The sequence below is a fragment of the Panthera pardus genome, unplaced genomic scaffold (assembly GCF_024362965.1).
Source record: "Panthera pardus isolate Hobbes unplaced genomic scaffold, ASM2436296v1 HiC_scaffold_24, whole genome shotgun sequence".
Classification (NCBI taxonomy): domain Eukaryota; kingdom Metazoa; phylum Chordata; class Mammalia; order Carnivora; family Felidae; genus Panthera; species Panthera pardus.
This window is the reverse complement of record NW_026526810.1, coordinates 78,072,795-78,085,688: the sequence shown is the minus strand read 5'-3', so window position 1 is coordinate 78,085,688 and position 12,894 is coordinate 78,072,795. Positions and strand designations below refer to the sequence as shown.

General features: G+C 53.8%; 1 protein-coding gene and 1 long non-coding RNA gene across 7 annotated transcripts in view; both read left to right on the top strand.

Annotated features, from left to right (window-relative positions):
* Positions 1–477: 477 nt before the first annotated feature.
* Positions 478–4,964, top strand: NKX2-1 (NK2 homeobox 1). 5 transcript variants are annotated; one of them, XM_019426122.2, is made up of 4 exons: positions 478–785; positions 1,072–1,303; positions 1,984–2,369; positions 3,335–4,964. In XM_019426122.2, exons 1-4 carry the CDS (start codon positions 713–715, stop codon positions 4,069–4,071), a joined length of 1,428 nt encoding a protein of 475 aa, XP_019281667.1. In that variant the 5' UTR covers positions 478–712; the 3' UTR covers positions 4,072–4,964. The 5 variants fall into 5 exon arrangements, with proteins under 5 accessions (XP_019281667.1, XP_019281668.1, XP_019281669.1 ...); XM_019426123.2 differs by having other exon boundaries at positions 480–785; positions 1,072–1,165; XM_019426126.2 differs by lacking the exon at positions 478–785 and adding an exon at positions 1,742–1,886 and having other exon boundaries at positions 1,194–1,303.
* A 2,788-nt stretch (positions 4,965–7,752) lies between these two features.
* LOC109253311 (uncharacterized) overlaps positions 7,753–12,894 on the top strand; it is a 36,893-nt gene continuing 31,751 nt past the window's right edge. For both annotated transcript variants that reach the window (XR_008417184.1, XR_002074337.2), the window contains exon 1: positions 7,753–8,207. This is a non-coding gene — a long non-coding RNA (uncharacterized LOC109253311). The remainder of the gene's footprint in view (positions 8,208–12,894) is intronic.

The following is a 12,894-nucleotide window of genomic DNA, read 5'->3' as shown; positions in this document are numbered from 1 at the left end:
CCTGGACAAGGAGCTTTCCACCCTCCCAGCCTCTAGCCGGAGAGGAGGCTAAAAGAGCCAAAGAAAAACCAAACCAAAACAACGACAAAACGTTTGGAATCTCAGGGGGAAAAGTCGGAGTGGGTCTCGGGATCTGTGCCACGCAGGGCGCGACACTGTAGTCCATTGGGCTGGAGGCCGGGGCCTGGCCGGAGCAGCAAGGCCGGTGCCTCTGGTCCGGCTGGGGAGCGAAAGCCCACAGCTCCCCCTCTCCAGGCGCCCAAGGACCCTCAAGGCGCGGGGCTCACACTTGAAGCCTGGGAACGCGCTGACAGGAAACCCACTTCCTCCTAAGCAGTTTCTTGCTCGCCGGATGAGAGGCGCCCAATTGAAGCAGAATGATCCTCATCTACTAATATCCAGCGTGGCCACAAAGCGACTGGCCATTTACGCCGCCACTTTAAACAAAGATATTTGGTTATTCCCGGGGAAGCAAGTGCACTTTTGCATGGCTGAGCTCCGGGCGGAGGCGAGCCTCAGCCCAGCCTCCCGCCTGCTGGGCTGCTCGCGCCTCGGGATTCGCCCCCTCCCGGCCAGCTGGTCCCGCCGGGGTTCAGGCTCAGTTCCGCCCGGCAACAGGCGGGCGGGTACTTACGACGCTCCCTGCCCGCGCCCTCCCTGAAGCATCAGAGGGGAAAACAGCGTGGCCCTGGGCTCGGGTGCTGGGGCTGTGATGTCCTCGGAAAGTCAGCTCCAGCCCCAGAACCCCGCGTGTCCGGGCGATGGGCGAGGGTCGGGGACACCAGGTTTGTTCGAGGTGGGGCAACTTCAGCAATGGCCCTTCGGGTTAGTGCCCCCCAGCTTCCCAGCTCTGGCGGCCAGTAGTGTGCTTGTCTTGGCCAGGAATGGGGGTGGGGAAAGGGAGCCGCGGGTGGGTTGTTGGGGGGGGGGGGCGTGATGCAGGGGGCCCTGGACCGCTGAGAAGACCCTGAGCTGGGGGGAGGGGGACGCGGGGATCTGGGACAGCCTCTCCGAGGCAGCCGATCCCCTGCTCAGCGTCCCCTCCGCCCGCTGGGATTCTCTCTCGGGTAGGGGGAAAGGGGGCGGGGAGCAGAGGTGTCCCTCTGACGGCGGCAGAAGAGGCAGACAGACGGACAGACACGCAGAACAACAGTGCGGCCCCAGGGTTCGTCCCCAGACTCGCGAGCTCGTTTGGTGGTGACTGGGGCTCAGCGCCGCGAAGCCCGATGTGGTCCGGAGGCAGTGGGAAGGCGCGGGGCTGGGAGGCCGCGGCGGGAGGGAGGAGCAGCCCCAGCAGGCTCAGGTGAAACCCCTACCCTGTCCCTTGGCCCCCTCCCTCTATAGACTTGTCCCCGCCCGGGAACCCCGACTATATTGGAAAGTGGTTCACTTTGTAACTCCGAAAGTTGGTTGCAAAGCAGCATTCACCTTCCTTCCTCCCCACCATCCCCCCTCCTCGGCTACTCCTCACCCCACCTCTTGCCCTCCCCTCTCTCGGTTCCCTCCTCCTTTCCCTCCCCTGTCTCCCCCCGCGCGCCGCCCGCACCCCACAAAAAATGGGGTGGGGGTGTCCGGGGGAGGGGGAAAGAAATGCTTTGGGTCGTGTCTCTGCCTCTCTCTCTCTCCCTCTTTGAGACCTAAAAATCCTGACAAGTGAAACTTAAAGGTGTTTACCTTGTCATCAGCATGTAAGCTAATTATCTCGGGCAAGATGTAGGCTTCTATTGTCTTGTTGCTTTAGCGCTTACGCCCCGCCTCTGGTGGCTGCCTAAAACCTGGCGCCGGGCTAAAACAAACGCGAGGCAGCCCCCGAGCCTCCACTCAAGCCAATTAAGGCGGACTCGGTCCACTCGGTTACGTGTACATCCAACAAGATCGGCGTTAAGGTAACACCAGAATATTTGGCAAAGGGAGAAAAAAAAAGCAGCGAGGCTTCGCCTTCCCCCTCTCCCTTTTTTTTCCTCCTCTTCCTTCCTCCTCCAGCCGCCGCCGAATCATGTCGATGAGTCCAAAGCACACGACTCCGTTCTCAGTGTCTGACATCTTGAGTCCCCTGGAGGAAAGCTACAAGAAAGTGGGCATGGAGGGCGGCGGCCTCGGGGCTCCGCTGGCGGCTTACAGGCAGGGCCAGGCGGCTCCGCCGGCCGCGGCCATGCAGCAGCACGCCGTGGGGCACCACGGCGCCGTCACCGCCGCCTACCACATGACGGCGGCAGGGGTGCCCCAGCTCTCGCACTCCGCCGTGGGGGGCTACTGCAACGGCAACCTGGGCAACATGAGTGAGCTGCCGCCGTACCAGGACACCATGCGGAACAGCGCCTCGGGCCCCGGATGGTACGGCGCCAACCCAGACCCGCGCTTCCCCGCCAGTAAGTGAGGCCGCCCCACTGCCGGGCCGCGGGCTGAGTACGGGAGGCGCGGGGAGAGCAGCCCAGAAGGCGCGGCTCCTGCCAGCTGCGCACTGGGCGTCAGGGTGGGCGGCCCGGCAGCCGCGCCGGGGAGTAGGGTGCGGGAGCTGGGGATTCTTTCCCCTGCTGGATTGAGGTGTCCCAGAAGAGACACTTGGTAACGCTGGGGTCCTGCGAGCAGTATTCGGCGTCTCCCCAGTGCGGCCGACTAGGAGCTCTGCTCGGCGCAGGAGACCTCGGAGTGCCGAGGGAGAGCCTCCCTCCCCCCACCCCACCCCCAAAAAAACCCCTAAGGGAGCTGGGGGCAAGCAGGGAGCAGAGAGGCGCGGCCTGGCCGGGCCGGAGGCTGCCCTACTGCGACGCGCTCAGGCGTCCGGCCCGGCTGGCTCTCCAGTCTAGGCAGGTGGAAGGGCGCGCGTGGCTCCAGAGGGGGCTGTAAATGGAACGAGCAAGTGCCCTCACTGGGGCTGACAGGAGAGAGAGCGGCCAAGAGGCAAAGCGTCTGGGGTTCTAGCTTTCCGAAAGTGAAGACTCCACTCTCCTAAGCTCCCAAAGTTGGGGTCTACCGTGGGACCCCAGCTTTTGGTGTGGGCCCAGTTCACCGCCTGTGCCCCGATAACCCCACGACTCTGGCCGGGGATGGGCACGAAAGGAACGGAAGCGGCCTTTCTCCACTTTGCTTTTGGGCTGGAGCACTGAGACTGGGGAGGCAACCGGGGTTGAGGTGGGGAGCTTTCCAGTAAATCCCTCGACGGCAAGGCCTGGGGCAGGCGCTAGCCATCCTTGACACCTAGGCCTCTCAGGGCGGAGGCAGCTTAGGTGAGGAGGGAGCCGTCGGGGTGGGCAGGGCCGGCCAAGGCCGCGGAAGGCAGAGGTGGCCTGGCCCGGCCCGGTCCCCGCCGACGCTGTGCGTTTGTCGCCTACAGTCACCCGCTTCATGGGCCCGGCGAGCGGCATGAACATGAGCGGCATGGGCGGCCTGGGCTCGCTGGGGGACGTGAGCAAGAACATGGCCCCGCTGCCAAGCGCACCACGCCGGAAGCGCCGGGTGCTCTTCTCCCAGGCTCAGGTGTACGAGCTGGAGCGACGCTTCAAGCAACAGAAGTACCTGTCGGCGCCCGAGCGGGAGCACCTGGCCAGCATGATCCACCTGACACCCACGCAGGTCAAGATCTGGTTCCAGAACCACCGCTACAAGATGAAGCGCCAAGCCAAGGACAAGGCGGCACAGCAGCAACTACAGCAGGACAGCGGCGGCGGCGGCGGGGGCGCCGGGTGCCCGCAGCAGCAGCAAGCGCAGCAGCAGTCGCCGCGCCGCGTGGCAGTGCCGGTCCTGGTGAAAGACGGCAAACCCTGCCAGGCAGGCGCCCCCGCGCCTGGTGCCGGCAGCCTTCAAGGCCACGCGCAACAGCAGGCGCAGCAGCAGGCGCAGGCTGCTCAGGCGGCCGCGGCGGCTATCTCAGTGGGCAGCGGTGGCCCTGGCCTGGGTGCACACCCGGGCCACCAGCCGGGCAGCGCAGGCCAGTCTCCGGACCTGGCACACCACGCCGCCAGCCCCGCGGCGCTTCAGGGCCAGGTCTCCAGCTTGTCCCACCTGAACTCCTCGGGCTCGGACTATGGCACCATGTCTTGCTCCACCTTGCTATATGGTCGGACCTGGTGAGAGGACACCGGGCCAGGCCGGGCCCAGCGCGCTGCCTCATCGCTTCCCCTCCTGCCGGTCACACAATCACCAACTACCCGCCGCTCCCTGCGCTTCGACTTTTCTTAATAATCTGTCCCGTTTAGACCGAGGGGAAAAAACACAAAAGCCAAACTGCTGGACGTCTTTTTTTTTTTTTTTTCTAAAATTTGTGGGATTTTTTAAAAAAAGAAAATAAAAACATCCAAGTGAATCCAATTCTTTAAGGAGTCTTTAAAAAGAGAAGGACATAACAAGAACAGCTTTTGGGGTGTCTTTTTGGTGATTGAAATGGTTTCACTTGCTCAGGCAGGGTGCAGTTTGGAGAGGGCTCCACGATGACTGGCTCTGGACTCTAAAGATCGCAAACTTCACTCTGGGTACACTGTGCCAGCAAGGCGGACTCGCTTGTAAATACCCGGATTTCTTTTGAAGGGATGATGGGGGCTGGGGAGAGGAAAGACTCTTCGACAGGACCCACTTGTCATTGACACAAAGGAAATGCCCCCTCCCAGCGCCCTCTGGCCGCCCAGGCTCAGCCCCGGGGAAAAGCCCTGGCTAAAATTGTTTTATGTTTGATGTGAACTTGTAGCTGTAAAACGCTGTCAAAAGTTGGACTACATGCCTAGTTTTTAGTAATCTGTACATTTTGTTGTAAAAAAACAAAAACAAAAACAAAACCAACCCCTGTCCCCAGCCCATCATATTTTTTATGGGCATTGACAAATCTGTGTATATTATTTGGCAGTTTGGTATTTGCAGCGTCAGTCTTTTTCTGTTGTAACTTATGTAGATATTTGGCTTAAATATAGTTCCTAAGAAGCTTCTAATAAATTATACAAATTAAAAGGATTCTTTTTCTGATTAAAAGTCCACCTTTTGTTTGGTTTTAATTTGGCTTTAAAAGGCTTTTTTTTTTTTTTTTTTGGTGGTGGTGGTGGGGTCAGCTCATCATTGGCCTGATGGGGTTGGAATTGTTTGGGGGCTGACAGGATACTAAACCAGCTAAAGAGCTGGGCCCAGAGTCCTTGTCCCACAGGGAAACAGAGTTTTGTTCTGTCTCCAGATTGAGTAGAACCAAACCTTGAGCAGTCCTGGGACTTGACAACCAAAAGGAAAAAAACTAAATACTTCCATCAGGAGGGAAAGGGTGAAAGGAAGAGAAAGAGACCAAAGGACTAGTTTTCAGCACCAGGCTTCTGGTTTTTTGTTTTTTGGGTTTTTTTTGAAACCTCAGAAGTGTCTACTGTGGTCTTATACAGCTAAGGCAACGTTTAAGACTTTAAAATGTTTAAATAACATGCATTTTAAATAATCTGAATGAGGGATCATTTTTACTGAACGAATGGTCCCTGTAGATTTCAACACCAATCCTTGTTTCTAATCTGCTGTAGAGCCTCGTCAGAATTGGAATTCAGGGGAAGACTATTTTCAAAAGTGGGAAAGTTTATCTGGGTCTCTGTTCTGTTCTAAAACAGCTATCCCCCATGCAGGGTTAGACATGGATCCCAAGCCTCTCAGGGTCTTTCTGGTCTTGGGAGGTTTCTGACTGGGCTACACCAAAGGCAGGACTTTGGAAGCTGGGCTTTCCCTCTTTGTTCCACCGGTTTCCATCTCTGGAATATCTTTGTAGTAAGGAATCTTTTTCCTGTCTCCAACTCTCTACTTCTCGCTGCCCACCCCCTGTCACCACCACCCCAGCAAAATAATCATCTTTGACCTTTCTCCCTCCTTCTAATTTCCTGGTCTCTTTGGTACCCAGATGTGGTTGTTGGGGAACTCTTAGGTTGCCCTGAGGAGGGGAGGAGGAAGGAGTGGCTGTGGACAGAGAGAAATCATAGTCCCTAGATGGGCTATTGCCGATTTCAGTGTCACCCTTGATAAACCTACCCAACAAAAGTGGCCGGGTGAGCTCCTATTAGCCTGAAAGTGCTTGTGGGGTTCATACTTGGCATTTACTCATTTCATGCCCAGAATTCCATCTTTCTTTTTCCTTTCTTCCCTCTCTTCATCTTTTCTTCCTCTCTTCTTTTCATCTCATTCTGTCTCCATCTCTCTTTTCACCGGACTTTTCCCATACCCCACTTGTGAAGGAAATTGCATAGACCAAGGCCTTGCTCCATGACCAGCAGTATTCTTTGTTAACTTCCTGGGGGCTCCTCTCCCCGAATGCCTTAGGACTGGGGGCCAGGGTGAGCTTCCTCCCCTGGGTCTGGCTGCTGAGATATGGTTTCCAATATCCAGAAGAGACTGGAGAATCCGAGGATAGTTGGTTGGGTTTACAGAGTGTGCTGGTTGGGGAAAATCTCAGCAGGCCTCACATTTTGGTAAACAAGCAAAAATCAGTAAAGTTTGAACACTTGTGTTGGAAAGAGCAGCAGTGGTCCCGGGACAGGGTGCATAGGTGGTCGAGTCACAGCTCGGGCCGGGTCTTTGCCAGGGAGATGTTTGCTCTAAGGTCCCAATTCCATGGGGGATGGGAGATTCCACTCAACCTGCCCCAGGCCCAGCACAAGCCCCAGGGGCGGGGGAGGGGAAGCAGGTGGGGCTCGAGGCAGGACACTGGCAAGGATGGCTGCTCCCCCAACTCCTAGCCGGGAGCAGGCGCCTGAGAGTCACAATTTTTAGTGGGTTGTGGTACCCTCGGCCTTATCACCCTCACACTGGATGGAATTTTCTCAAATACATTCTTCTCCCTGCCGTCTAGGGTCGGCTTAGTTTGAAGTCTGTTTACTTGTTCAGGTGTGGGGTGGGGGAAGGAGGTGATTTCAGCCGGGTCTGTGGATGGGACCGAGACAAATAGAGGCTTGGCTGCTTCTCTCCATCCATCACGCTCTGGCCGGGAGAGTGTAGTAACTTCAGGAAGCAGCCGTGGAACGCAAGCTGAAGCTTTTTTGATAGGGAAACGTGTGCGCGCTGGGCGCAGCTAAAGACCCCAGCCTGGGAACATTCCCCAGCCCACATCTCGAAGAGCCTCTGCGACGCCTGTCATCATCTACTCCTGAAGTAGACCTCCCCTCGGTCTCCAGCATCTCTGGCCCAGGTTCTGGCCCGGAGAAATCAGCCTTCTGGGGATGTCCCTGGCCCTGAATGCTGGATGAGCCGGAAGCTTTCCCACGTAGGGGGCAGCGCAGTTCGCCCCAAGATCCCAGAGAAGCTGAGCGCCCCCGCCTATGCACCCCACCCATCCCTAAACCCTGACGGGTGAGGAGAGTGGGGGAGATCTTGCAGACAGCATCCCCCATACCTCCTCTCCCCCACCCCACCCTGCCAAGTAAACACGGGGACTTTCTCGAGAGCCCTGGAGAGCGGCTCTAGTGGCTTGGGGCCTGAAACCCCAGGCTTGGCTTGTTTGATGTTTAGCATCCCAAAGCGGCACACCACCCCCCTCCCCAGCCTGGGAACTTGGAGCTGTGGGTCGGAGAGGGAGGAAAGCAGCCCTCTCAGTCGGCCAGGCCGGGGACTGGACTGGGTTCTGGAAAGGCGAGAAGAGTCGGCCAGAGATGCTCTGAGCAGGGGAGAAGGGAGACCCGGCTGCCGCCCCCCCCCCCGCCCCCACCAACAGAGACACTTGTGGGTACAGCTGGAGTTGTCAAGGCCTGGAGGTGGGTGGGGGCAGGGAATGCTCAGCAGCCGGGCAGGGGCTCTGGGATAGGGGCTGGCCCTGAGGGAGGTAGCTTGGGGCCCTCGAGTGAAATCAGACTCAGGCCCGAGGCGACCGCGCGAGAAACGGTCGGGGCACTTACTCCTGGAGGCGGAGGAGGCCCCGCGCGCTCCAGTCCAAGGGCCTCGCAGGAGGCAGGTCTCCTTCCCGCTGTTTAGGACTTGGCCTTACAAAAGGGAAGACTTGCTCGGGAGCCTTCCGAGGATTTTAAATCCTCCTGGGTCAGGGGCAGGCCTGGGGCTGGCATCAAGGTCTCGGGTTTTGAGACCCCAGGGAGGAATTCTCATACTGAGGCCACACACTTCTCCGAGCGCGCTCGCCGGCGTATGCGCGTCGGTGAAGGGCTATCTCCAGGCGCGAGTGCACAAAAGGTAGCGCGAGTCTCTTCTCAGGCGACTGGAGATAAGAGGAAATGAGAGCGGGGTTTTCTGACTTCCAACTCATTAGGGACCAGGTAAGGTCAATGCTTTCTCTATTATGTCTTTATCTTAAAAGCGGGTCAATTTAAGATAAGGGAAAAAAAAATCCAGGATCTGTGTGAACCGTACTGATAAAGACTGACCCCTTTCCAGAACTAAAAGCAAGCCAGGCAGACATTCATTTTCTATAAACAAGAGAGTTGTGAGAAGCTGCCTTGAATTCTGATCGAATGTCTCCAGTCTCTCTAGACACGGCTCACCCCCTCCCCCAATTATTAGAGCTGGGAGCAGAGTGCGGGAGGATATTATTTGTGGAGAACTAGAAAGCCTGTTGGGAAATGTGAATCTGAGATGATATGGCTCTTAGGCATGGTTTGCTGGCTTGTTTGCTTCAAATGTGTCTTTCTTTTAGAATGGAAGGAAAGTGACAGACATGAGTGTTGGGAGGGATGAAGCTGAATGTTTTCTTTGCTCTGCCAGGTTCCTATTAAGAGATGCTGGACACCACCTTCCTCTGACCCTCCCTGACTTCCTGACTGGTGTGTTTGTGGTTGTGTAGTTGGGTCCTTTTCAGCTCAAGGCCCACCCTTTGTGGGGCTCGATTTGGGCTCCCTCCTCCACTAGGAGCGCAGAAAATTTTCTTGCGCTGCTTTGGCCAGGAGCTTCTGGAAGGAGTGTCCTATCTCCAGTTGCCCTCTGTGGCAAGTTTGTCCACCCAAGTGGCTGGATATATTGGGTATGGATAAGAGTAGTGGGAAGAATGTGTTTTATTGAAAGGGAGGCCCAGGGCGTGCATGCTCCCTCTTCCCACGTAGTTGTGTTTCTCAACTTGATGGTTCTCAAAGGAGCAGAGGAGAAGCAGGCTTAGCAACTTGACAGCACAGTTTCTGCCTCATCTGAAGCCACAGCTGAAGTAGCAGGCTGAGTTTCTCTCTGATAGTGACCTAATACCGTACTTGGAGGGCATCTAGGCATGGCCCCAGACTTCTTATTTCATGTTTCCCATTTGATCTCTGCTTCTTAAACATTTATTGTCTTTGTTATGCTGAGTTGTAAATAAGTTTTGGAAAGGATGAGATTTAAATCCATTCTCCTGTTCTATTTATTTTTTTAGTTACTTGCAGGACACTGCAATATAAATTGATTATTGTTATTGCTCTACTTGAAATGCAAATAAACAATTTTTTTTTAATTGCAAGCAATAGGTCTTGTTAAAGAGGACTCTCCTCCAACATAATATTCACATCTGATTCTGCCAACTCTGTATGTAGGTATAAATGGTTGCATAGAGACATCTGTCTTTGTATGCATTATAGAAGTATACACATATGTATCTATCTCATATATCTATTTTAGAAGGTATTAAAATAGAAAAAAACTTAATGTAGGATTCTCTCAGTAGGGCATCTTATGGAAACTGTTAGATGCAAAAAAGTTGAATGCATTCATTGCCTCAATTAAGATTCACATAAAACCGAGTGTCCCTTAAAAAAATTATACGAGTAAAGAAAAACTTTCTTCAGCTTTATCCATTTTAAATTGGAATATTAATTTATTTTCATGCAAAATTCTGGAGAATTATGTTTGGGGAAAATATTAAAATTTGTTCTTAAAGAAAATGAACTTGTTGTCTGAGACGCACAGCTGTAGATGAGACTTCTTGAGGCAATCTTTTAGAAAAATTATCGTTTGTCACATCTCCATTATCCACTAATAGATATCATTAGTATGAACACTATTGGCCAGCTAACAAAATCAAATGGAAATGTTTCTGCCGCTCCTTTGTAGCAAACTTCCCTCCTACTCTGGTCTTCACAGAGTAGTGGAAATAAGAGGGCAGGTCTGAGTGTAGTCCGGCAACAAGGAAAAAGACCAACTTTTTCTCCTTCCCTCCATTTCCTACATTTCCAGGAATCCTGTCTTTGCTAGATGAAATTGTCAATAATTGTCAGTAACCACCAGGCTGTTGGTAGAGGGTCAAACATTGCATTTCTAGGGTTTTCAGCAATTGTTGATAATGTCATTTCTACAAAATCAAAGATGTTAGGCAATGAAAAGTGTGCTTGGATACCCTTCCCCAGTCACTATTGCCCTGGAGCCGTTCTGTGGAAAATCACCCAGGATGGTAGGGCCTCCACCTTGCCTAGCATTTCCCCTCTCAATACTGCTGCTCGAAGGTGTCCAAAGCTCTAGGAAAACAAGGGTTTATTTGGTTCGCGCGCTGCCGATTTACCTGATCTCCTCGGCACACACACAGCTGAGTGCGCGCGCGCAGATGTAAACCTGGGAATTACCGTAATGACACGAAGAGGACTGGGAGCTGACTCCTCCGAGCTGGCTGTTCGCTCTGTTCTAACCTAGGAGAACAGGTCAATGGTTTAACGAATCTGGCTATGTTGATGTATACAGCAAATCGGCATGGTTAGGGTCCCCGCGGGCGCCCCCAAAGCACTGGGTTTCTAAACAGGTTTGGAGCGACAGGCTTTTTCAGAGGAGATTCTGAAGCCAAAGAGGATTAAACCACTCTCCCCGCCTGGCCACTCGACGGTGCCTTGAGGTCTGCAAGGCACTGTTTTCTGGGTGGGGACTAATGGGGGGTGGGGGTGGGGTGGGTGCGGAGCTGGGCAGTGACGGCTTCCTCCTCCCCTTCTGAGTGTGCTTCAGAAAGAATTGCAACTCTTTCACCAAAGGCATGCACAGAGCATACATCCCCATCCCGAGCCAGGGTAGACACAAGTTGTAGCCAGTTCATTACTACTCACTAACCTGCACTATGAACTGAAATGTTGATTACCATTTCCTGGCAGGACTGCTGAGACTGAGGCCTGGGTGTAGTAAACTTTGGAAGTACCGCAGCATATCATTATATACAATTCACATAGCAGGGAGAGTTCAGTTATCTATGTGCACTTCACGTTGGCTTCGTACTGAAATCCAATGGGAGAATCTTTGGAAATATTCCACAAAAAGTCAACCCATAGCCATAATCTAGCCCTGGATGGGTTAAAGAGAACATCTATGAGATCTATGGTAGCATACACGGAGCTTCAGGCATCCCTAATAGTTGATATTAACTTTCCGGTATGAACTGTTTTCTAACAACCGTATGCCATACCAACCCTAAATTGGTTACTGAAAATTCTCAACAGAGCTAAATACTTAGGTTCTGTGGAAGCTGGAGGGTTGTGTGTGCGTGTGTGTGTGTGTGTGTGTGTGGTTCTGCACAGAAGAGAAAAGAGGAAAGGAGAGGGGACTGGAAAGGAGGGGAAGGGAGAAGAGAGGAACACTGCCTGGTGACAGTGTGTGGAGTTCTGCTGGTGTTTTTGACAGCTGAGTCATACTGGCCTTTGGGTCCAAGGGTTGGGGCAGATGGATGAGTGTGTACTGTATGTGATTTTTAGTGGGTGATACTGGTGGGTAGGGCAGGGGGGCCGGCTGAAAGGCAATGTGTGTCCCACCTCTTGGCTGGAGTGTAACACAATGGGAACATAATTACCTAGCTGAAACAAGCTCAAAAGGCAAAAAGTTGCAAAATAGATCGGCCTCCCTGAGAAGAAGGGGAGCCAGTTCCAGAGGTCTGCAGCCATCATCCTTTTTTTTTTTCCAATACATTTTCAACAAGAGGATCTAGGGAGTGATTCCGATTCAATACACATAATCAGTTTGCAAGTCTTATTTCCATTTGAAAACAGGGCCATTTGCAATCATAAGAGCCGGACACGCTGAAAGATACAGAGCGCTTTCTGAGCAGATGATGGGTGACAGAATCTACAGGCAAGCACTAAATATTTTCTTCTAGCCTCAGGCCGTATGCATCAGGCTTTAGTCCCGGTGTATTTGAAATCGAATATTCCTGTTGTATATATAATTTAATTGCTTAGAAAATTGAGACTCCATGGTTGGAGGGGGGAAAGAAACAGCAGGAAAGGTGAGAGAGAAACCATGTTTGTGCTTCCTCTCGTTGCTGATTGATAGTCATTTAGTGAAGAGTAGACGGGCAAAAGATTTGATGTGAAATTCAAACTTGTTTTTAAAGGAAGGGCCGCCAGAAGAGGTTGCTCGGGGCTAAAATTTCGCGCGTTGGAGTCGTGAAGCCCTGGCGGGGTGTTTCGGGGACCAGCAGGATGTCTGCGGGGCCCGGGCGCAGAGCTGTGACCGAAGCCCTACGGGCGGCTCCGCGGCCTCCCAGTTGCACCGCCAAAGACCTAAGGGCCCCTAGCGGCCCCGCGGTTTCAAATTTGTTGTCAGGCGACCCAGCTGCAAATGTGGACACTTAAAATCTCCGGCTATTTTACGGTCTTTCGTCGTAAAAAGTTTCGGTTTCTAGAACCCAGTGTAACAGCTGTCGGCGACCTCCCCCCTCCTGCCCGCGGCCTCTGCACTCCCCACCCCCTCGGCCTCCCGCTCTAACCCCAGTCCTAGGCGTCACCCCGCCCACCCGAGGTCTTCCCTCCCACGCGCAGCTTGCGGCCACGCGCTCTCTTCCCACCCAACCTCTCGAACCCCCCATCCCCACCCCCCACCCTCGGCAAGGCTAGCAGGTGACTCTCCAGCCCGTTTTCAGTTCACGCTGGGAACAGCCTATACTCTGAGCTGTCTGCCGACAGGCTCCTAACCCCTTCTGGAGACCACACTAAGAAGTCTGGTGTGAGGATAAGTAGAAATTTCCCGTGAAGTTTGACCCCAGAATATACAGATAATTAGTTCACTGGGTCACGATGA